Genomic DNA, 24,062 nt, shown 5'->3' with positions numbered 1-24,062 from the left:
TTTGTTGTTTTTCCTTATCTCTTTTTAGTTTATTTATGTGAGTTATTTATTTTTAAAGTAATATATTTATGTAATAATATTGTATTTATTTTATTTTATTTTTATAGAGTGGAAGCACGTTTTATTGAGAATATATAAAAAAATAGTAATAAATTAATTTGGACAAAATTGTTTTAAATATTTAAGAAAATATCTTCTATGATGAACATACAGTTCATTAAAAAAAAATCATTAAATTACACCCTTATAAATTCAGAGTTTTTTTTTAATAAAACAAATAAATTATAGTTTATTATATATATATATAAGTTGTACAACAAAATTTATGTGCAGAGTCTACATTGATATAATTGCAGTATGTTGTATTGAGGTAAATAAAAAATCATAAAATCACATTTCATATATATATATAGATCTAGTTTAATTTATTTATTGTCTTTATGGGTAGCTTCCCAACTTTATAATCTAAAAAAAAACCACAAACACCAATTTAATAAGACAATTAAATTAAATTTTACTTATTATATTTAAAACTATCACATTAAATAAAATAATGCTATACATCATAAACAAATTTATTAAATTTGACACAAATATTAATTATGACTTCAGGGTTAGTATTTCTAATTCCGAGTTAAACAACCCTAGCTCTATTATTAGCATTGGTGTCAAATTTCTTGACATGGTATAGCGTTACTCCATTAAAATATTCTCATGAAATTTATTTTTTTTATCACAGTAAATTCAATTATATTTATTATTTTATATGCAACATAATTGGTAGTACAACCCATCTCCCAATAATAAATAAACAAAATAATCCAACATTATGCAAATTATAAAATGCAAATAATTCAGAAAAACAAAACTGTTGCTTTTTGACCCGGCCGCCCAACTTTTCATGAATATTCTTTCTCCCAAAGTTTGGTTTAGTAATCGATGACGTGTCATTCAATCATTGGTCCAGATCCAAGTTGGTGGAACCCAGTCTATTCGTTCCCTCCACTCTTTCAACTCGGGTCGTCGGCCAATGGCTTTTCACACGCAACCATTGGATATTTCGATCGCAGTGAATCCAACGGCTCAAAATCATCCGAACATTCTGGAAAGGGTTTCAGAAAAGTTATAAAAGACCCCTCATCTCTTCTTCTTCTCTCATAGCTTAGCATTTCTTAACTTAGTTTTTTTGTTCTTCGTTTTTCTTTGTTTTCGTTTTTGCTCTGAATTCATGGCCGGAAAGGGAGAAGGGCCGGCGATCGGGATCGATCTTGGGACGACCTACTCCTGCGTTGGTGTATGGCAGCACGATCGGGTGGAGATCATCGCCAATGACCAGGGAAACCGCACCACGCCTTCCTATGTGGCCTTCACCGACACTGAGCGCCTGATCGGTGATGCGGCGAAGAATCAGGTTGCCATGAACCCCATCAACACTGTTTTCGGTGAGTTTTCTTCGATTGTTGTTATTCTGATCTTTAGATCTGTTTGGTTTTCTTGTTCTGTGATGCGAGCTTATGTAGATCTAGAGTTTTATGCGATCTAGTTTGTAGATCTGATTTTGTGATGGACTTTTTCATTGTAGATCTAGAAGGATTTAATCTGTTTTTGGTTTTGAATTATATAGATCTAGGATGAGAATTTTCTAGATATACTCTTCTTATGCGTATGGGATCAATTTGGCGTGTGATTGAGGGTTCAAGTAGATGCTTATCAGCGTGAATTTGTATTGGTTTCTCACTAATGTCTTCCAATTCTGAGTAATTTCTTTGTATTTCTACGATCTATCCATGTTGGTTTTGATGTTTTGATCTCTTGGATTTGAAAGCAATATCCCATCTTTCGGTGTTTATACTAGAAACTGAATGTTTTTAGTCTCTAGAGAAGCTTAAGCAATAAGAATGATTCTATCTTTACTGTTTATCATTTTAAAAAAATAATTTATTGTAGCTTGTTCTAGCGTTTGGTTTTAACTAGTGTCTGAACTCTGTAAATCCAGATGCTAAACGGTTGATTGGGAGGAGATTTCAGCGATGCTACAGTGCAGAGTGATATCAAGTTGTGGCCTTTCAAGGTCATTCCCTGGTCCTGGAGACAAGCCCATGATTGTTGTCAACTATAAGGGCCGAGGATAAGCAATTCGCTGCTGAAGAGATCTCCTCAATGGTCTTGATCAAGATGAGGGAGATCGCTGAGGCTTACCTTGGTTCTTCTGTGAAGAATGCAGTGGTTACTGTCCCAGCTTATTTCAATGACTCACAACGTCAGGCCACTAAGGATGCTGGTGTCATTGCCGGGCTCAATGTCATGCGTATCATCAATGAGCCCACGGCTGCTGCCATTGCCTATGGTCTTGACAAGAAGGCAACCAGTGCTGGCGAGAAGAATGTGCTCATATTTGATCTTGGTGGTGGCACCTTTGATGTTTCTCTTCTCACCATTGAAGAGGGTATTTTTGAAGTGAAGGCTACTGCTGGAGATACCCATCTTGGAGGGGAGGACTTTGACAACAGGATGGTGAACCACTTTGTTCAGGAGTTCAAGAGGAAGCACAAGAAGGATATCAGTGGCAACCCGAGAGCTTTGAGGAGGTTGAGGACTGCCTGCGAGCGTGCGAAGAGGACTCTCTCTTCCACCGCACAAACCACTATTGAGATTGATTCGCTGTACGAAGGCATTGACTTCTACACCACCATCACTCGTGCCAGATTCGAGGAACTCAACATGGACTTGTTTAGGAAGTGCATGGAGCCTGTGGAGAAGTGCTTGAGGGATGCCAAGATGGACAAAAGCACTGTCCATGATGTTGTTCTTGTTGGAGGATCCACTAGGATTCCTAAAGTGCAGCAATTGCTCCAGGACTTCTTCAACGGTAAAGAGCTCTGCAAGAGCATCAACCCTGATGAGGCTGTTGCTTATGGTGCTGCTGTTCAGGCTGCTATTCTCAGTGGTGAGGGTAATGAGAAGGTGCAGGACTTGCTGCTTCTTGATGTCACACCTCTTTCTCTTGGTCTGGAGACTGCTGGTGGTGTCATGACTGTTTTGATTCCCAGGAACACAACCATTCCTACCAAGAAAGAGCAGGTGTTCTCCACCTACTCCGACAACCAGCCTGGTGTTTTGATCCAGGTGTACGAGGGTGAAAGAACCAGAACCAGAGACAACAACCTGTTGGGCAAGTTCGAGCTCTCCGGCATCCCGCCTGCTCCTCGTGGTGTCCCTCAGATCACCGTCTGCTTCGACATTGATGCCAACGGTATCTTGAATGTCTCGGCCGAGGACAAGACCACCGGGCAAAAGAACAAGATCACCATCACCAACGACAAGGGTAGGCTGAGCAAAGAGGAGATTGAGAAGATGGTGCAAGAGGCAGAGAAATACAAGTCTGAGGATGAGGATCATAAGAAGAAGGTTGAGTCTAAGAACACCCTGGAGAACTACGCTTACAACATGAGGAACACCATCAACGATGACAAGATTGCATCTAAGATCCCTGCAGCCGATAAGAAGAAGATTGAGGATGCGATCGAGCAGGCGATTCAGTGGTTGGATGGGAACCAGCTGGCTGAGGCGGATGAGTTTGAAGACAAGATGAAGGAGCTGGAGAGCATTTGCAACCCGATCATTGCGAAGATGTACCAAGGTGCGGGTGCGGACATGGCTGGCGGGATGGACGAGGATGGGCCCTCGGCAGGTGCCAGCGGTGCTGGGCCTAAGATTGAGGAGGTTGATTAAATTGAGTCGGAGACAAAGCGACTTTGGGTTGTTCTCATCTGGTCTTTTGTCATAAGAACTTGTTCCGTTTCTTTTGGGTTTCTCATGGTTTGGGGAATTGAATATTTGGGGGGTATATGATGGATTGATATGGGAGTTGTCTGTTTTTGTTTTTAGGTTAAAGTTATCTCTTTTATCTTACATAAAAAGAGGGTTATCTCTGATATTCTCAGTTTTTACTCGGTATTATTTATATTAGTAAATCTTCTTGATTATTGAGAATAAAACCCCTTTCTATTCAGTTATTATACATCATTCCGTCAAACATTCGTGAAAGTATATAAACAATACACTAGCCTGGAAACACATTACAACAAACGTTACAGGGCTATACACTTTGCTATTTGCACTGTGCCAGTCTGAAAGTTACCGGATCAAGGACTTTTACCAGCAGCCTCTCTAACCTTCTTGAGCTGGAGGTTGGTGTGATGATATTTGTCTTCCTATGAACCGAGCAAGGATCTAAATTGCTTACAGATCTCTTTTCCATACACCATCCGCCAGGGGAAGAATGGGTGCTGTTTCTCTTCAGTAACTCATGGTCAATTCTGTCTAAGACTGGATCATCCTCTAAAAACTTGCGGGCAAATGGAATCCCACTTTGAACCATTAAATCGAAATGCTTTGATGTCAAGTTGGTTGGATGCTGGCGAGGTGGGTTGTCCCACATCATAAACCGTAGACCATGGTTAATGGTTGTGTTCTGGAAGTCTTTGGAGTTGCATATGATAGTATGGAAGTATCCTTCTGTGGATAACAGGAAGTTTGTGTAGTACATGAGTAATGTCCGTGGCAGATTATCCCACCCCAAGATGCAGAATTCAAGAAATGGTCGGGATAGCACAACCCATGAAGAACCTACATTTACATGGAAAGGTTCAACTTAAGAATTCTAAGTCATTGTCAATTTCAATGAAGAAGTTTTATAATATCAAAATGAGCGAGCAAATGTAATTTTCAAATAATATTTTAAAGAGTTTCTATTATTCATAATCTAATAATATATTGCCACCTCAGTGGCGTGTCTCAATCTCTATAGCATGTTCTCTCAACTACAAGGTATTGCCTATGGCCCTCTTTAATGTCTCTATCTCCATAAGCATTGTTGACTATATATGGTTCAGCCTTGAATATAGTGTTTGGCTAGTCAGAATTTATAGGTGCACTCTTCTGATCACCAAATCAAAAACCAATTTATATGGTAAATATTATATACCCTTTTCAGGTGAGCTCTAAGTAGGTCAGATCTTGATAAGCTAACCAATTGCATCAAAGGAAAGGAAAGAGCATTCTCCAACCCTAAATGATACCGTTCAGAAATTCTTAGTCTAGGAGGTGTATGTCCATGCATTAGCTAAACCACAAATAACACAGCGCATCTGATACGCATAAACTTCCAATTATAAGATTTCTCCGTTAATGGCTCATATGCAAATCAAGAATGATTAAATTAATTTGGCACACACAACTACACAACAGCAATGATCAAAACATAAACTATGTAATCAAATGAACTAAATGAAGAGACCATATCGTAAAATTTCAGAGTAATACCTGCAAATAATTTGAAAGATGAAGGCATAGACCTTTGCTCTTTTGCCCAAAACACATCCTTTCTGTCGGAGCCGTACAGTCGTGGATCTACAATGATTGGCCTTGCCCTTTGATACCTGACAGCATGATATTAGGAAAACCAACAGGACATTATTCATAACACATTCAAATAAAAAGATGCTATGACTAATTGTAGTCATAAGCAAGAAATTCCAACAACAATGTGAACAGAAAGTCTATGCTCACTCTTTCCAACCAATATTACTAGAATGTTCAATGAAGTTCAGATCCCTGGGCAAGTATGAAAAAATATGGAGGATATCTGCAATAGAGCGTGGGAGGAATAAGGGCATTAGAAACAATTAAGTTTTATGATAATGTCAATATCCTGTAAAGATGTAACTACTTTTATACAAGTGTGTTTATATTGAAATGAATCACTCCAATATATTGACATAATTAACTTGAATGGCACAGTAACTGACTGATGCAACAGAAAATGATCAAAACAAATAAGAACTGCAGAACCATTGGATAAGATAAGTGGCAGATATTAATTTGATCAGAAAGAATGGAATCAATCCAACGAAGAGTTTATTACAATTTTCGTACTTATCTGGTAGTGACATTTCAAGAACCTTACATGTAGGCATCTACATCAACACAGAATTAAACCTCTTTGTCCCATCATCATTCTAAACAAGTGGGAATGTGGGGTCATTTCAGATTCTCCCTTTCTATCTATGTTTTGAGCTACCAAATAGTTTTCACCCTCATTCCTTTATAAACCCAAACATTAATATGAGCCAAAACAGTATGAAAAACCTCCAAGATAACAACAGTTTCAGGGGATAAGGGAATAGAATCCTAAGCTTGATACACGAACTTCAAATGTGAATTCAACCCAATAATGCTTCATTATTTAACATTTACCAATAGAAAGGAATCCTTGCAAATAAATCTTGCACAGCATATTCTTTGAAGCAAATACTTGGCATACTATCAGGCAACTTATTTGCTTTACAAGGCAAAGGAGCTTTCTGTGCCTTTCTAAGAAACATTCAAGTAAAAAAGTCATCAATCAAGGAAGTAGCTTTAAATTCAAAGAATAAGGTGTAAAGGCCATCATCTAACAAAATGGTGCAAAAGAGTAAAAAAGATGCTCATTCTTTCATCACAATCCTCAACGATAAAGGCTTCAGCTTTGCACTCTAATTTAGTTTTAATCAACAAATACAACCATCACATGCATATGAAACTAAAATTCTCATGTAATTAACAACGGATTAATGCACAAGCATCAATTTGACTCCAAAAAATATACTACTGATTAACCAAAAAATGAAAACAAAAAAGAAGGAATTTACCATCTTGAGGCATAAGAGGATAGTCTTCAGCACTAAGATTAATGAGCCAAGTCCACTCCTTAGCCTTCTTCAACAGTACCGCAACTCCATGAAGCATTGAAGCAATCATCGTTGGCCCCATTTCCGCAACCTCATCACCATTCCCCACCACCCAAACATTCCCAAACTTCTCAAACACCACCTCCGACCTCACAAAGCTCGTCAAATCCACCCTTTCATCCATCGCCGCCTCGCGATCCAATTTGACCAAATAATAGTTCCAGGGATGGTACATAGCTCTGAGAAGCCTTTTTACCCGCTTCCCATCCCCCTTGGAGCCGCTGATTAGGTATGCAAGCCTTGGGAGCTTCGGAATCCGGCGATCGAGCTTCAAAGGGTTGGGCGATGGCAAAGGTTTGTGTGGACTTAGGGTTAAGAGGAAAACAAGAGGAAGACCAATCAGGACGAGAATGATGAGAAGCCATTTTCGACCGGAGAGCGAGGGCTCGACGAGACGATGAGGTTTTCTCATCGTCCCTGCGACTAGGGTTAGGGTTTGAGGCTGAGATTCCCGACAACCTCGTCGGAGAAGGACTCACTTGGCGGTTTCAACGGAGCTCTTCTTCTTTTGAAAATTCAGGTTGGGTGGGTTTTTTTTGTGGATATACCCCTGGATTATTTATTTTTACAAAATGATCATCTATTTTGTTTATTCTAAAACATTTTTTTTTTTAAAAAAAAGAAAAGTCTACCATAAAGAGTATTTGAATCAATAAAGAATTTTTTTAAAAATTTGATTTGATTGTGATATAATATATGTTTATTTTTTGAAAATATAGTAACTATAGGATTTTATGAGATAAAAAAAATTCATTGAGGGCTTCGAATAAGTTGACATTATAAATTGAGTTATTTGAAGAAAGATGTTCAAAGATAATAGTAAATTAATTTTTCAATAGTTATATTTTGTATTTTGTTTGATCTCTTTGCATGTGTTAAAAGTTAATACTTATTAGAGTTATAATTTTTAAATCATAAAATTGGTTTATCTACACCAACTTCATGAGTTTTCCAAATTGACAAGAAAAAGAAAAAACAACTTAGAGATGGGTTTAAAAGTAACTGTGAACTAGAAGTTGTCCTCAAATAGATATTAAAAAAATGGATTTGTGTTTAAGATGTGGGTTTCATTGTGAGCTTATTAATGTATTTAACTATTTTTGCAAATTATCCAATTATTTGTTTTATTTATTTATTCATTTATTTTAATAATCCTTAATTTTAAGTTTTACAATTTTTTTTACAAGTATCTGATTCAAAGTATTAAGCATCTAATACAAAATATTGTAAAAAAAAAACAAACAAATATAATAGTGCATCAATTACAATGACCTAATAAATAATATTATCATAGGAGTATTATTCCATAGGATTGCAACAATATTGTCGATTAAGAAATTTGGATCTCGGGTCTCTTTAATCATGGTTCAAATAACAATTAATTGCATTAAGCAGTAGGGATGGGCATAGGGCGGGGAATCCCCGTCCCCCGTCGGGATCCGTCCCGTTTGGGACAGAAAATCTCTGGTTTCCTCCCCCGCAGGGGCGGGAGTGAGGAAATAAAATTCTCTGCCACGAAAATGTTATATATATAACAATATATTTGTTAAAATAAAAAAATAAAAAAGAATATATAATATAATATAATGTTTGTTATTAGTAATGATTAGTCTCAATTAATATCTAATTTAATGGATTTTTTTTTTCTATGATTATTGGATTTTTGTAAGGAATGTTTTAAAATAAAAGTGGGAAAATATATAATATAATATCATGAGTCTTGGTATCTAAGATTTTAAGTTCATCAATTTAAACATTATATTAGTGAATTTTTTTTTAAAAAAAAATTGTGTTTGGAGGCCGGAGTGGGATCGGGATCTCCGTGGGGTAGGAAGTGGGGGCTTTTTCCTCCTCGATTCTCCAACTGGGGCAGAGACAGAAAATCCCCGTCCAAGATGGGGGAGTGAGTTGGGAGATACTCCCCGTTCCCCGCCCCATGCACATCTCTTATTAAGCAGTGGTAGTTAAGGGTTATAAATTTTGAAAAACTAAAATAAAAATTTCCATATTTTCAATAGTGATAATAATAATAATAATAAATAAATAAATAAATAATAAAAATAAAAATTTCCATCATCGTTCCCTTTCGAGCGATCATTTAAAACACAACGAGAAACTCCAGTGGTTCATCCGTCCCACCTAAACCTTATCAATGCCCCGACTCCTCCTTTTATTAAGTTCCGAAACCCTAGATCTCAGATCACCACTCTAATGGCGGGCTTCCTCTCCGTTCTCAAGCGCATCTACCTCTCCATCTACAACTGGACCATCTTCTTCGGATGGTGATCTTGATTTCCTCCCCATTTTCCCGGATTCTATGGATTATTTCGATTTATCTAATCGTTGATTTTGCTTCTTGGATTGATCTAGGGCTCAAGTTTTGTACTTTGCTGTGATAACCCTAAGGGAGTCTGGGTACCAAGCTGTGTACGATGCTGTCGAGAAGCCTCTGCAGCTCGCGCAGACGGCTGCTGTCATGGAGGTCTGGGAATTTTAGATTGTTTTCAAAGTTTAGTTCTTTGGGTCTTCTTGCTGATCATGCTCACCATTTCTTTTTTTTTTCAGATTATTCATGGTCTTGTAGGTAAGGAAATTGGTGTTGCTTGTGAAGAAATCCTGCTGCTTTTGTTCTGATTCTTATACTTTTGTTTTTGGGCGTTTTCATGATTTATTATGACAAAAAAAAGGTCTAGTTAGATCTCCGGTTTCAGCGACATTGCCACAGATTGGTTCCAGATTGTATCTAACATGGGGAATCTTATATAGTTTTCCAGAGGTAATTGATTTGTAGTATTGTTATGATTTTTTTTTTTTTAATGATGCGAAACTTTAGTTTTGTATATTCATTTGCAGATTCGCACTCATTTTCTGGTCAGTTCTCTTGTGATCAGCTGGTCCATCACTGAGGTATTTAAAAATGTTGCCTTTGTTCCTTATAATTAATTGTGGTATGTAGTGTGACTGATTTAGTTGTTTTACTTCCCTCTTATATGTTTCTTGTTTCTTATGGTAAACAAAACTTTAACGATTTTTGTTTGATGGGTAGAATGTAGTATTTGAGATGTTTTTCCTTTTTAAGAGTTGTCTTAAAATTGACTGAACTTGAAAAGGAACAATTTTATGAAGAAAACCAATCCTCTAGATTTTGGGGAAGGAAATACTTTGTTTCTTGACTATCAGAGAATATGGGAAGCCGCCATACAGAAATTCAGATCATTTAGTAGTTTGTATCATTATAATTCAGAGACTTTAAAACTGTTTCTGCTTGGAGACATGGTGTGATCTATGCCATGTTTCTCTTTCTAAATGATAGGATGTGCCAATGAATTTTGGAGCTGTATCAAGCTGGTTCTATCTCTGTCACATGAATGCACTAGTAATATACATTGTATGCAGCCTATACTTTATGGTTGTTGTGATCTGTGATCTGTGATCTGTTTACTGTTAGCCATCAGTAAATACAAAGTCACGCATAATGACTGTTGTAGAGAGAGCGTGGACTTGAGAAGAGACATGAATATGATACATATTGACCAATGGGCTGCAGGCTGTTGAGATTCTAGAATGCGGAATCATATCTCTAGGATAGGCTAATTTTGTTTTGTCCATTGATAGTTTGCACTTGTAATTCCCAAGCAGGATCTTAATGGGCAAACAATATGACAATATCATTTTTCTTATTGTTTTGCACTTTGCAGATAATAAGGTACTCATTCTTTGGTTTCAGAGAAACAATTGGTTTTGCACCTTCCTGGCTCTTGTGGCTCAGGTAAGCCTTTCTCAACCAGCAACTTGCACATTTTCAAAGATACAGTTTGATACACTAATCTTGATCTGTAATTGCAGGTATAGCACCTTTTTGATACTGTATCCATCAGGCATCAGCAGCGAGGTTGGCCTGACATATATTGCACTGCCCTACATCAAGGTTCTAGTCAACTCATGAATATTGAATCTCATAAGTTCAATTACAACTTCATTTCTTTACACTTGATGCTCATGTTTTATCTTATGATGTTGATAGGCATCTGAGAAATACTGCATTAAGATGCCAAACAAGTGGAATTTTTCATTCGACTACTTCTATGCCTCAATACTTGTGCTTTTAACTTACGTTCCAGGCGTGTATCTCTCACTTTAGTTTGGATCATCTCTTACTCTGCATGTAACCCTGTATAAAACTGGCAAAAAAGCTCATTGGTTGAATTAACTCATTTTTTACAGGAAGTCCTCACATGTATGGATATATGCTTGGGCAGAGGAAGAAGGCTCTCTCAAAATCAAAGAGGGAATAAATCACTAAACCTCTGCGCACTTTGGGCTCCTGGATGTTGCAAGAATTTATCTTGTTGTATTAATTATTCTTATCTTCTCTCTATCTCGGTGTAATCTTCAATCCAATACATTTTCTTTGATTGTGCTTGGATGTTGCATTTGTCTGCTATCACCTTTGTTTTTTCTAATCCATTTGGTTGTTACATGCATCCTCTTTTTAATTACCCTTTTTGGTCCGAGAGTACTGATGAATGTTTTCCGTGCAGTTTATACTATAAAGCATGGGTGTTTTTTTTTGTTCCCATGTAAATAATAATTTATTATTAATTTATCAAATTGTTATGAATCACAACTTTGTTTAAAACAAAAATAAAGAGAGTACAGAGATACTAAAAGAAAATCAGTGCAAAAAGTATGTATAAATCGAACTAAGGGATAAATCACAAGCTCTGATTGAAATCTGAGATAACGGCTTGAATTAAACAGAGAGAGAGAGAGAGAGAATGGCAGAGCATCCATCAATGTAGGAGTACAATCAAAATCTCTGTGGGAGCTTCCGGAATTTGAGCCAATGTGTGAATAATCTCAACTCTGTGAAGGCAAAGGAAATCAAGGCTTTGTTTAATAGTAGGAATTATATTATATCTCCTCACTTACACCTCTGCAAATCCTAGCTTCGTCTTGTTTGTATAGCACTGATAAAAGTGAGCATCCGTCTTGTCTGTGTAACATTGATAAAATTTAAATTACGTCAACACTCCATCCCACGTTGATCAAAATTTTAAAATAAAAACATAGAACAACAATTTAAAAGTTTAATGAAATGTTTTTTCCCATACAATTAGTTCTTGTAAAAACTGTGGGCTAGTCCAATAGTAACTACCCGTATTTATAAATAAGAATTCGAACCTTTCATATTACAATTCATTCTCCCTCTCTCATTTTTTCTTTCCGTAGCAGGGGTCATCCCTACGAGATTAGTTAAATCACTCAAACAATCTGTACTTATTTATTTTTGTTTTGTCACTTGTTAACTTTATTAAAAAAAAAAAAATTTGTCCTTGCATATAGAAATTTTAATAATTATACATGATTTTTGGTTCATATGTTTAAGCCTAATTCAAATTGTAAAACCGGGTTTGGGTTTCGGGTCGGGTTAAAACAGAGCTCGTTTTCAAATTGAGAATCATCGTTCCCGGAATAAACCGACCAAAAAGAAACCTTTCAATTTGAAAACGAGAGAAAAAAGAGTCCTAGAGCGAGAGCGATTAGGAAAAGATCTCCATTGCTATCGATTTCTCTTGGTTCACCATGAGTGTCCTCTTTGGCAAGCTGAAAACCCCATTAGGTATGCATTCTCTGATTCACAGTTGAAATTGTGAGCCCTAATTGTCTGATTTTTGTTTTTGCGAGTGTTTTTCAGATTGAATTTTGATCTTGTTTTTGAATTTTTTGTTCTGATTTTGAGGAATTTTTCTTTTTGATTTGAATTGTATTGTAGAGTATAATCGGATGTTGGATCGATCTATAAAAAGGTACACACACACACATATATATATATATATATAGAGAGAGAGAGAGAGAGAGAGGTAGGGTTTGCAGGTGTAGGAGAAGAAGTTCATCGCCCAAATTGAGAAACCGCAGAGCAAGGCCAAATGGTATTGATTACTAACCGAACTAGTTCTCATCCTGTTGATGATCATTATAGGCTTACATTGGTGTTGGACAAAACCTAAATGCTTTCCATGTTTTAGTAATGGCCATCTACCAGAGTATTCTCTTTGTTTTTTTATTGATTTTATAGAAAATAATGTTCATATTCAGGCTATCTGAATAGTGATTGTCAGATTGATTAAGCGGAGACTGAATGTGTATGTAAATAATGTAATAGAGGAATTTCCATTTTATTAGAATACTTAGCAATGTAGAATGCTTATAAAAGTGTTTGTGCTTTTCGGTATTGCAAATTAAGAACACTAGGTTAATGAATTCCATTGCCACTTAGCAGAATGTGTTGTATAGAAAGCAATAGAAAACCAATCTATCAAAACAAAAATAAAGTACATTGAGAGTTTGTACATATATTTACATGGTTTCTTGTTTTACTACGGCAAGAAAAGATCTGAATTTGTTATCACTGTATGTCTAGGTTTTCAATATTTTAAAGCAGCCCTGAACGGAGTATACATGTATATGCTCCCTAGCCTTAAAATTGCAATTATTCAAACCTATTGGCTCAAGTCCTCTGCTTTCACCGCAACCATTCATTTTTTTCTCTTATATTTGCAGATTTTCTAGACACTCAACAAAATGCTGATAGAATATTTCTATTATATATTGGAATTGTTTTTGGAATTGTTATCTCCCAGTCTGATGGTTAGCTTGACTCATTGTATGATACCAGGTTTTTATAGTCATTACTTTTGTGACACAATAACTTGCATATTTGGCTGCTTTTACTACCTACAGATTTTCATTTTTAACTGTATTGTATGACAGGGATCTGTGAAAGTTGTACCGAAGGACCTCATCCAGGTAAGGCATCAGATTGCAGAATTGTTTGCACTCAAGTGGCAGTTCCAGAATGCATCTCTTAGGATTCTGGTAAGATTTCAATTTCACATTTGTTCTTGAATGATTAGAAAAGCTCAATGCGTTATGATTAATTTTTGAATGAATTTTTCTTTAATGGAATTGGCAATCAGATGAAATAATAGGATTGGACAATCATTTAAATTGCATGGCTTTTTCATAGTCTATGTGAAGAATCGTATTTAAAAGATTGAATAAATAGCCAACTATTATGATCAGTGGTATATATATATATATATATTACATAGATCAAATTGGTATTTACACCTGAAACTCAACTGCATTCACATAAAACCACCTATGGTAGCACCAGTCCTGGGTTCCATGGGCAGCGACCACAGCCGGGAACTCCGGCAAGATGGCACAGAGGAAACATCAGCCCGGCAAAGTGGGCAGTTGGAATGAGAAAAGAGCCACATATCTATACATGGGGCATGGAACAAGTGCTTGCACTTGGGCAATTGTCTTACCTCTTCACCTTCGATGAACAACGACAAGCACACCGAGCACTCAGCTTGCTGATCTTTGTCATCACTCCTGTACTTACAGAGGGGGATAAGGTGATGATGAGCTTGTTGTTCATGGCTATGGCTGGTCTCTGGGTCTCCAGCCATTGTTGTGCGACGGCGGAGACGGTTGCGGATGGCGTGGAAGATGCGGGAGGGGGAGCAACAGTCAACAGAGGCAAAGAGCATGACAGCAATTGCGGCGACGGCGATGAAGAAGTAGTAGTACTCTGCTGTTTGGGTGGTTCTTGGTGGTGGTAGTGGTGGTGGTGGAGATGCCATGAGAAAGAGAAGGTTTGCTTGTGTGAGACAGTTCAAAGGAGCAGCGTTTGGATTGGTTGATCTTTGCCTGGGTAAGACTAACACCGATGCTTTCTATATCATGCCTTGCTTGCACCTCATCTTGGGAAATTTAAAATCCTAAATAATATTATTTGATTGTTAGTTGCACAGGACATAATTAAATTATTAAATTATTAATATTTTTAAGTTTTTAGTTGGTTAACTTGCAGTTTCAGCTTTAATCTTGTCTAACATAAGGTTAAGAGTTTGTGCATTAAAATTAATAAAGGGTCTATTTTGATTTTTTTTAATTATTTATATAAAAAAATATTTGTAAGATAATTTTAGGATGTTTGAGTTGAATTATAAGCATAACATAAATCAATCCAAGCGGTGCAAATTGATTAGTTTTTGTTAAAAAAAAAAGTTAAAGTATGCACTATGCAGAGACCAAGGGAGAGAGTAAAATAACTTGTTACTGTTACCCCTTGAAATAGTGTGACAGTGGTATACCTTTAGATAAATATTGATATATATAAGACATTTTTTTTCTAGGCTGAATGTTTTAGGTTGGATTGATCTCATCTAATGATAATAACATAAGAGACAAAATTATTATCTGCATGAAATTCAAGTAGTTAGCTGTCAAGAAATGAAAATATAAAGATTAATAAAAGGAAAGCATATCTTTAATGTAAGAGGTGTTGGTACGGTGCAGGGTTTTATTGGTGGACGTACATCTAACAATGGACGGACATGGCATTATATTATTATGCTGATTGAGTTTGATGGATTTGTTCTGCAGTGAACTGGATTTGCTCTTCAATGGACGGACCCTAATTGTTATCAATTCCTCATTAGTTTAGTTGCCAATAGCTTAAAATTATGGGTTATTGTTGCTACTTTTTTTTCACTCTTTTACAAACTTGGTTTTTGAGACAAATTGATTGAATGCTTCTTTAATTTCATTTTTAAGAATTAATTAGTCCATATCGTTCCGGACACATCCAATAAGATTAGAACAATACAAAGAATAGACATATTGTATGGGCTTGGATTTTAGTGCTTTATGATTTTTTCATGTCATGGATCCCCTCCTATATATATTGTAGGAATTATTTGTTTATTTATTTATTGTCTTTAGTGTGCAACTTTGAGCGAGATAAGAAGTAAAAACACAAACAATAATTACCAAGTTTTGTGATTTGATTAATTAACTTTTTGATAGTGGATAGAATGATGTGAATGATTCCTTGAATGGGTGGCTAATCTCAATACTAATAATCTTATTTAGTGATAGCTTCATGCATTCATTTTTATGTTATGTCTTTGTACTCTTGTTCTCTGATTGCTATCGAAATTGTGACTATGTTATTGACCTAATGTCATACATGTTCATTATGTCACCTAATCAGTACCGCTATGCTAGATTATTCTTATATTTATATATATGTAGTGTCTATATTCAATAACTACTTTTAGTGCTAGTGTTTATAATTTTGGATAGTCCTTGTCATGTAATTATAAATAAAATTTTAGTGCTCATGGTATATTATTGTTATGACTAGTTCGCTAGTTTCCCATAGATTGCCATCTTGCATGCAATTAAGTGAATTGTGTTATGATTAATGAAATGGAGATGATTGAATTGAAACATTACATGTTACTAACCTTATTTTTATTTATTTTTAAACAAATAGACAACCTTCATTCATTAGAGAATTTTTTTGACACAAATTTTTTGTACAACGAGGATGAAAAATTAGGGCCAAATGAAACACATGGACAAAAAAGAATATGGTGCTAGGTACAAAATTATCAACAATGAAAAACAGTATTTTGAGAAGTCTTGCTTGTGATCCTCCTTCAACACTGCTCCTTTGAACCAGAAATTTAGTTTCTAGTAACTTTAGGCGTTTAGACTTATGAACTACATCGAATTAAGATAATAAAAAAGAAATCATATCAAGAATTATTATGGAATAAATGTGACATTTATTATTAAAATATTTTCTATTATGTTTTAATCATAGATTCCGTAAAATAGAATTCGAATAAGGTACCAATCCATCTATAATGTTATCCTCACTAGCAAGAATTGGTGACTCCCCCATAGATCTTGTATCAATTAGGGTACCAATTAAGAGGGCATCCTAAAAGGTAAATAGAAGTGATTCCAAATCCCAATCATAATGGGACGTAAGAACCTAAACTGATTTGTTGATTTAGAAGTTTCACCATTATTTCCAATTGTACTTCCCAAAATTGTCAAGAATAATGATCTTTTTCATGATCACTAACCAAGAAAAAAAAAACCTTTTATTTTTTAATGGCATGGACTCTTTCAAAAGGTTTCATGCTTTTGTTGATAAAGAACTGGTAAAAAGATTGTACCATTAATCCTTGATTAGGCGGTAGATTCTAAGGTCTTGTATCTGCATTTTAAGCACATCTCAATCACACAAAACCAATAAATTTTTTGGTCCAGAACTTAGACACACTACCCTCCACTATTTCTATTAATGTTTGTTTATGGATTTTAAACTTATATTCAAAATCTCACATGTAATTTGACTACAATTAATCAAACATAGGAGGAGGTGCTTGGAAGTGGTCCATTTTTAGACAGTCCAATCAATATCTTTGATTTTTTTTTTTAAATCTCTCTCTGATGTATGAATAACAACTGAACCTCAAATGCCCTTCACCACAACCCTACAAACTAATGAAGATAGTGCCCTTTCAACCCTCCAATTCCTGTTAAAATAATTAATCTCCAAACACTGCACATGTTCTTAATACCTGGAAAGTTTATGGAAACATCCACCCTTAAAAATAATACCAATGATTCTCCAGGTGTCCAGGTGTTATTCAGGGGAATGTGTTCATCTTAATTTTTATCCACCTCTTAATTAACATTGCTTTATTATGTACTTTACCTTTTCTAATCACTGCTTTGTAGATGTTTTCTTAGTGCTAATTATTGATGGACTCAGCCCTGTGTTTCTCCTCATAAGATAGCACCTGCCTTTTTTTCTTTATATTCAACTTCATTATTACTCTCTGAAAAGGAAAGCTCATTTTAATCACCCACTTATAGTTGAGGCTTTTATTGAAAGCAGATCCCATTATATACTTTTTATTTGAAACATGTTACATAATGCTTGTTAATTATTGGGGATTTTAGCACTTATCTAATGTTTTATTTGGGAATAAGATTAGTCTTGATTATAAATGATAAGATTAGTTTTCCACTTGTACATGTTTGGAAATTTTCTTTGTTAAAAGTTGGCGTGTAGCTTGAACATTAAGTTGAAGACTTTTCACCTAGTTGACCAAAATTTTAATTAATAGCATTTGATACTTTTGACAAAAATAATGTTGGTAGAATACTAATTATTTCTTGTATGTATTTGCATTATTATTATTATATTATTATTATTTCCTCTTATTTGTTTGTTCTGTGTGAAACACTGGGGAGAAAACCTCTACAATTCTTTAAAGTCTAAAGTCTCTTGTTGTTCTATGTTTAATACTATTTATTTTTATATTTAAGCTTATCTAATAAATTAAAAGATATATAGAATATATATATATATATATATATATATATATATATATATATATATATATATAAAAGAAAAGGTTGTTGTTGACTCTTTTAATGAGAAAACAATTCCAGTGATGCAAATAATTACATGTTGCATGTTGTGTGATTGTATTTGTACTTTATAATTTTTCTATTAATGTAATATTATAAAGTCAAATACGTGTGTGTATATAATATATATTTAATATGGTAAAACATATAATTAGGGGACTTATTAAGGAGTTTATATTGAAGTCATGAAAGACATGATAAACATTAAGAAAGAAAAGAAAAAATGCGGCCTTTGGAGCATGCAAAGGCTAAGTATCAGTTGATACCATCAGATATACCTTTTGGATAAGCTCATTGAGCTATCACACAACTGATTGAAAGTTTAAATGATGTTCCTCAACTTGTTCTTTATTTCACATGGTTTGGTCGTCAAGTTTATGATTTATTTTATTGATGAAATACTATAAAAATAAAATCAATAACTTGGGATAAAATACAACTATTTATAGTCCTCATTGATATGCAAAGATGTTTGGAGTGGTTTTTCAAGTCTGTCTCTGTTCAGTCATTGGCTTCTATAAACTATTAATAATTTTGTATGAGATATAATCATTTTTTTATTTATATATATATATATATATATATATAAGAGATATTTGGTATATTGATTTGATAAAATAAATAAATAAATAAATAAAAGCTATAAAAGTTTGTGTTTGGTTGATAGAAAATGACATTTCACTGTAGATTTAAATGTTTGAATGTGAAAAATATGCTTCTTTTGTTTATATAATCTGTATGTTCTGTTAGACTGTTAACATATTTGGTTCACATTGGGATGTTGGTGGATATTTTATTTTAATTTGTGTACTTCATTGCAAGGGTGACTATATATTGGTAAATTTAAATAACCAAAATACCCCTATATGTATATTAATAATGATGAAAAACAAATAATATAATAACCATTTCAATCTATTTCTTTGTAGTTGGTGGACCAAACTTGCCTTGTATATCTCTATTCAATAACCAAACTAATCTTTCTTATTTTATGGGCTGTTTCATTCATATATTTTCCTAAAACTAAAAGAGATAACAAAAAATTAAAGTTATTTTGATTAGTTTAAGATACAATGCCATTTTGTTATTTTAGTATAAAATCTAAAAGAAGCGGAAATATGGTTTAAACTAGTGAAAAAAATCTTAGCATGGGATATAAAAGCAACTTTCTTCTACTAATAAAACCCATAACAATCAATTGATTTATTTTTAAAAAAGTAATAAAAAATTATAAATTTAAAATAGGTGTTTTATATACTCATTAATTTTACTAGAGAACAAAAAAATATTCCAAATTATATTAACAGTTTATCCCTCCTTCGTTGTACTTTAATAAATATACATTTTTTTTAAATAGTTAGAGTGAGTTTATGTATGCGATAAATATTTAATTTGTAGTACGATATTTGTCGTCTTCGTACAAAAAAAAAAATGTGAATGTGTAATGGTTATTAAAAAACTTTAGTCTATTTTAAAAAGTCTAACTATAATTTGATCAAGGACAACTTATAAATGCCTCTTCTACTTAAAAATAAATAAAAAATAAAATAAAAAAAAGCCGATTGGATTGATAAGATGAAAAAGATCCAATATGAAAGAGGTCAGGGCTTACGTAATAGCAATAAGCACATGTTATAGATAGAAGGCATAAGTAGCCTTACAAATATATATATATATATATATATATATATAAATAAATAAATAAATAAATAAAATAAATGAATGAAGCAAAGAAAGAGAAGATTCAAAGACATCCAAAATAACAATGTTATAGCCACCGTTTGTTATAGGCCCCACATCACACTCCCACTACCCACAAAAAGCCCCATTTATAAGTGACCAAAAATAAAAAAAAAGGGTTGGTTTTTATTGATTAGAGAGCTATATAGACAGATAGACAGATAGACACACAGGCAGAGAGAAAGAGAGATGTGTGTAAATGATATGTGAGAAGCCAATGAGAGTCTTGTATTCAGGCAAGCACCTTCAACTCCAACTCCACCTCCACCTCTCTTTTGACCCACTCTTCTACTCTTCTATCTTAATAATAGAGGAGAGATGCCTTATAATTCAATTGATAGCTCTTTCCTTTTTCTTTCCTTCATTTTTTTTTTCTTTTCTTTTTAATAGAATCAACTCTCATATTCTTTACTCTCTTTCTCAAACACTCCTAATAATATTTATATTTTTTTTAAATAATAATAAACTACTCTAATTAAAAAAAAACACAAAATAACCCGACAAAAGAACAGGCAACATCACACCACTAGGTGTGGTATCACCGATGGAAAGAAGAACATAGAAATAAAAATAAAAAAAACTAAAAAAACTAGAAATAGACTTCTTCAAAAATTTTATAATCCTTATAAAAAAAATTAGTATTTTATTTTATTTTCCAAGTCAAATATTAAGGATTTAAATTTTATTCATATTTATCAAATATATATAAATAATATATATCTATAAATTAATAAAAATTAGTTGGAGTTAAAAAATAATCTACTTTTCAACAAAAAAAAAAAAACTTACAATACATTGCTTGAACCTATAGTTTTATAAAATTGGTGGGTCAAAAAATTACAATAAATTTCTTTTTTCATTGAAAAAGAGGAAATTTATAAATTTATAACAAATCAAAAAATAAAAATAAAAATAAAATGAAGGTAGTAAATAAAGTGGGAAAAAACGGAGGGGGTTGGTTGCAAAAACGTGGTAATAATTAAAAAGAAAACGGCAACCGTTAGTGTACCGTAACGGCAGGGAAGGTATCATCTAGTGAAGGCTTTTTCCGTTCTCACGGTCCTTTTAAGGGGCCACGCGTTGCCGCTTTCTTTTCTCTTCGCTTCGTTTCTCTTCTTCTTCTTCTTCTTCGTTTTCTCTAAAGCTTTCTCTCTCTATTTCTTACGTTGTTTCTCTCTCTAGGATTCCAGAGAAGGGAACAATGGCGATGGAGTCCTCGTAGAGCTCTTCTTCTTCTTCTTCTTCTTCTTTGAGGAGGAGGAGGTGTTAGGGTTTGGGAGAAGATTGGGGATTGAGGGGGGGTGTGGATGGGGGGTTTTGTATTTTTGATTTGGATTTCATTGTCGAGTTTTCGGCGGAGATCTGGGGTTTTTTGGGATTCTTGGATCTAGGGTTTTGATTTTGGGTGGGGGTTTTGAGTGGTAAAGGATTTGGGATTGGGATTTGGGTTCTAGGGATTTGGGTGGGGAGAGGAGGATATATGGAATGGGATTTTGAGGGATTTGGATGGGATGCTTGCGCTGGATGTGGTGGAGATCCAAACCCACCCGATAGATAGGGTTGCTGGCGGAGCGGGAGGGTCGTCGGAGAGGAAGAGGAGGGAGAGAGAGTGTCGCCGGGAGATGGGGGAATCGCTACTCACTACGCTTTCCATGGAGAACAATCATCACCCATCGACTTTGCTATCCATGGACTCCTGCGCTGCGTCTGCCGTTGCCGAAGACGACTGCGATCGGGAGCTCATGATCCAGCCACCACGCCCACATGCGCACCAGCTCCAGCTCTCCCGGCCACCGCCGGATATCAACCTTCCACTCTCCGCCGATCCCTCCCCGCCGCCGCCACCCCCACCCCATCTCTGGTCCTCCTCAGCCCAGGACGTCTGCGACATGCTTGATGTCGGCCTTGGTCCTCACCAGCTCTACGACCCCTGACTCTACCCCTGTCGTCGCTCGACCCACCTCCGTCTCCATCCCCCGTAAGTGTGCCCGCCGCGGCGATAGCATCTGGGGCGCTTGGTTCTTCTTCAATTTCTACTTCAAACCTGTGCTCTCTGACAAGGCCAAGTCCAAGATCGTCCGCGACACCTCCGGCACCGTCTCCGGCTTCGATAAGTCGGATCTCCGCCTCGACGTCTTCCTCGTCCAGCATGACATGGAGAACATGTACATGTGGGTCTTCAAGGAGCGCGCTGAGAACGCCCTTGGCAAGATGCAGCTGCGCAGCTTCATGAATGGCCACTCTCGCCTCGGCGAGCCCCAGTTCCCTTTCTCCGTCGACAAGGGCTTTGTCCGCTCCCACCGCATGCAGCGCAAGCACTACCGTGGCCTTTCCAATCCCCAGTGCGTTCATGGCATCGAGGTCGTTCGTTCCCCAAATCTCTCTCTTGTCTCCGACCTCGACCGCAAGAAATGGATGGAGCTCACTGGCAGAGAACTGAATTTCTCCATCCCTCTTGAGGCCAGTGATTTTGGCTCTTGGAGGAACCTCCCCAGCACTGAGTTTGAGCTCGAGAGGCCTGCTCCTCAATTGAAGGGAGCCGTTGCACAGCATCCCCATTCAAGGAAGTTGCTCAATGGCTCAGGGCTCAACTTGTCAACACAGCCGTCCAATCATAGCATTGGCGACGGAGCAGAGCTTTTGCAGATGTGCAGTAAGCGCAGGAAGGATTTCCTCCCCCACCCAATGGATGAAGATTGCTGCTTGCCTGCAAATTCTTATTCGGACAGGAGCCAGGACATGGACATACACCCTATTGAACCGTCATGGCTGAATGAATTTAGTGGTGTCATGAGGCATGCTTATGGACCAGTTACTGCTGCTAAGACTATCTATGAGGATGATGAGGGCTATCTCATTGTTGTTAGCTTGCCTTTCTCTGATCAGCAGAAAGTGAAGGTATCTTGGAAGAACAATCTTACTCATGGGATAGTGAAGATATCATGTTTCAGTACTGGCCGTATGCCTTCTATTAAGAGACATGATCGAACATTCAGGCTGACAGACCCTTCTCCAGAGCACTGCCCTCCTGGAGAATTCATAAGAGAGATCCCGCTTGCAACTCGAATCCCGGAAGACGCCAAGCTTGAAGCATACTACGATGAGACCGGGACTGTGCTTGAGATTATGGTTCCAAAACATCGTGTTGGGCCAGAAGAACATGAAGTTCATGTCTGCATGCGGCCTCCTCATCTTGGAGCCAATGAGCTTCTGTTGACATGAGAAAGATTGAAATTTTTATGTGTATGGTGGTTGCCACAGTCATTTTTCCATTGTTCGCTAACTATGTACCATAGAAGGAAATCTATGAAATCAAAGTGCATCCTTACCATGTCCATTTCCTTTTACAACTCTTGCTGAATTTTTCGGGTGCTGTTTCCATTCGGTTGGGCCTTTTCAACTGCACAATCCGAAAGCTTATGGTTGAGCTTGTCAAGGAAACTGGTAAGGATTCCACACTGTACTATTGCAGCCTTTTTATGCTTATATCTTGACATGAAGATCAAGTTAATTTAACCATTTCTACTGTCAGTATATTATTATGTTGTTGTAGGCTTTAACTGTCTATTACCCAGTTCTTCAATAAGTCGGTGTCTTTCCCACTAATTTTACTACAGGATGTTATGAATTATAATTGTATAGACACATTCATATGGATGTGGCAGGGAGGTGTTAGTGTGTGGTTATCATTGGGATTTCTCAAGGGATATGGTTGTATTTCTTTTTATCTTAGCATTTGATGTATGACTACTTTGGAAACTATTGTAAGTTCATTACATTCCTGTAAGAGAATAATATCACAAATTGTCTTATGAATTTGTTTGATGACAATGAAGATGATGATGTTTTGATTGCAAGTTTATTACCTTTATGCAAGATAATGTGATTTCAAATGTTTTATTCTTCTTTATATATATATATATATATATATATTTGGCTGTTACCTATGAACATGTCTTGGCAAAGCTGAATTTTGCTAAAATTAGTTGTCCATTCATCTGTTAACATTCCTGTTATTATTTAGTTCCTCTAAGGCCTAGTGGTTAGTGATGATCTATCTGCCATTGTGGTGATCATAATTTTTATTATGGTTGCGTTGTGATTGAAACTAGGTATATTGAATAATATAGCAAACCTAACAGAAGGCATCTTTCATATCATTGTATTCAAAATATAATTATCTCTTAGAGTCCAACATGAAGTCATCAGTGTCCG

At 35.7% G+C, this 24,062-nt stretch overlaps 5 protein-coding genes across 5 annotated transcripts; 3 read left to right on the top strand and 2 right to left on the bottom strand.

Moving 5' to 3' along the window:
• The first annotated feature begins 1,145 nt into the window (after positions 1-1,145).
• Positions 1,146-3,776, top strand: LOC120265924 (heat shock cognate 70 kDa protein 2-like). The gene is given in 5 exon segments (XM_039273878.1): positions 1,146-1,442; positions 1,997-2,022; positions 2,024-2,077; positions 2,079-2,123; positions 2,125-3,776. Coding segments are annotated over 5 exon segments (1,947 nt in total). The 5' UTR covers positions 1,146-1,228; the 3' UTR covers positions 3,733-3,776.
• On the bottom strand, positions 3,777-7,354 carry LOC120265925 (beta-glucuronosyltransferase GlcAT14C-like). The gene is made up of 4 exons (XM_039273879.1): positions 6,693-7,354; positions 5,572-5,647; positions 5,326-5,441; positions 3,777-4,629 (listed from the first exon to the last, which is right to left on the bottom strand). The coding sequence occupies exons 1-4, from the start codon at positions 7,201-7,203 to the stop codon at positions 4,112-4,114; spliced, it is 1,221 nt and encodes a 406-aa protein (XP_039129813.1). The 5' UTR covers positions 7,204-7,354; the 3' UTR covers positions 3,777-4,111.
• A 1,546-nt stretch (positions 7,355-8,900) lies between these two features.
• On the top strand, positions 8,901-11,271 carry LOC120264405 (very-long-chain (3R)-3-hydroxyacyl-CoA dehydratase PASTICCINO 2). The gene is made up of 9 exons (XM_039272216.1): positions 8,901-9,073; positions 9,162-9,273; positions 9,357-9,375; positions 9,479-9,567; positions 9,645-9,698; positions 10,490-10,560; positions 10,638-10,719; positions 10,816-10,912; positions 11,016-11,271. The coding sequence occupies exons 1-9, from the start codon at positions 9,003-9,005 to the stop codon at positions 11,084-11,086; spliced, it is 666 nt and encodes a 221-aa protein (XP_039128150.1). The 5' UTR covers positions 8,901-9,002; the 3' UTR covers positions 11,087-11,271.
• Positions 11,272-13,631: 2,360 nt separating this feature from the next.
• LOC120264594 (RING-H2 finger protein ATL33-like) lies at positions 13,632-14,479 on the bottom strand. The gene is made up of 2 exons (XM_039272415.1): positions 13,972-14,479; positions 13,632-13,670 (listed from the first exon to the last, which is right to left on the bottom strand). The coding sequence occupies exons 1-2, from the start codon at positions 14,444-14,446 to the stop codon at positions 13,660-13,662; spliced, it is 486 nt and encodes a 161-aa protein (XP_039128349.1). The 5' UTR covers positions 14,447-14,479; the 3' UTR covers positions 13,632-13,659.
• Positions 14,480-21,020: 6,541 nt separating this feature from the next.
• On the top strand, positions 21,021-23,678 carry LOC120264301. The gene is given in 2 exon segments (XM_039272107.1): positions 21,021-21,775; positions 21,777-23,678. Coding segments are annotated over 2 exon segments (1,710 nt in total). The 5' UTR covers positions 21,021-21,358; the 3' UTR covers positions 23,070-23,678.
• The last annotated feature ends 384 nt before the right edge of the window (positions 23,679-24,062 follow it).

Source organism: Dioscorea cayenensis, chromosome 7 (genome assembly GCF_009730915.1).
Source record: "Dioscorea cayenensis subsp. rotundata cultivar TDr96_F1 chromosome 7, TDr96_F1_v2_PseudoChromosome.rev07_lg8_w22 25.fasta, whole genome shotgun sequence".
In the NCBI taxonomy this organism is placed as follows: Eukaryota; Viridiplantae; Streptophyta; class Magnoliopsida; order Dioscoreales; family Dioscoreaceae; genus Dioscorea; species Dioscorea cayenensis.
This window is presented reverse-complemented; position numbering and strand designations above follow the sequence as displayed.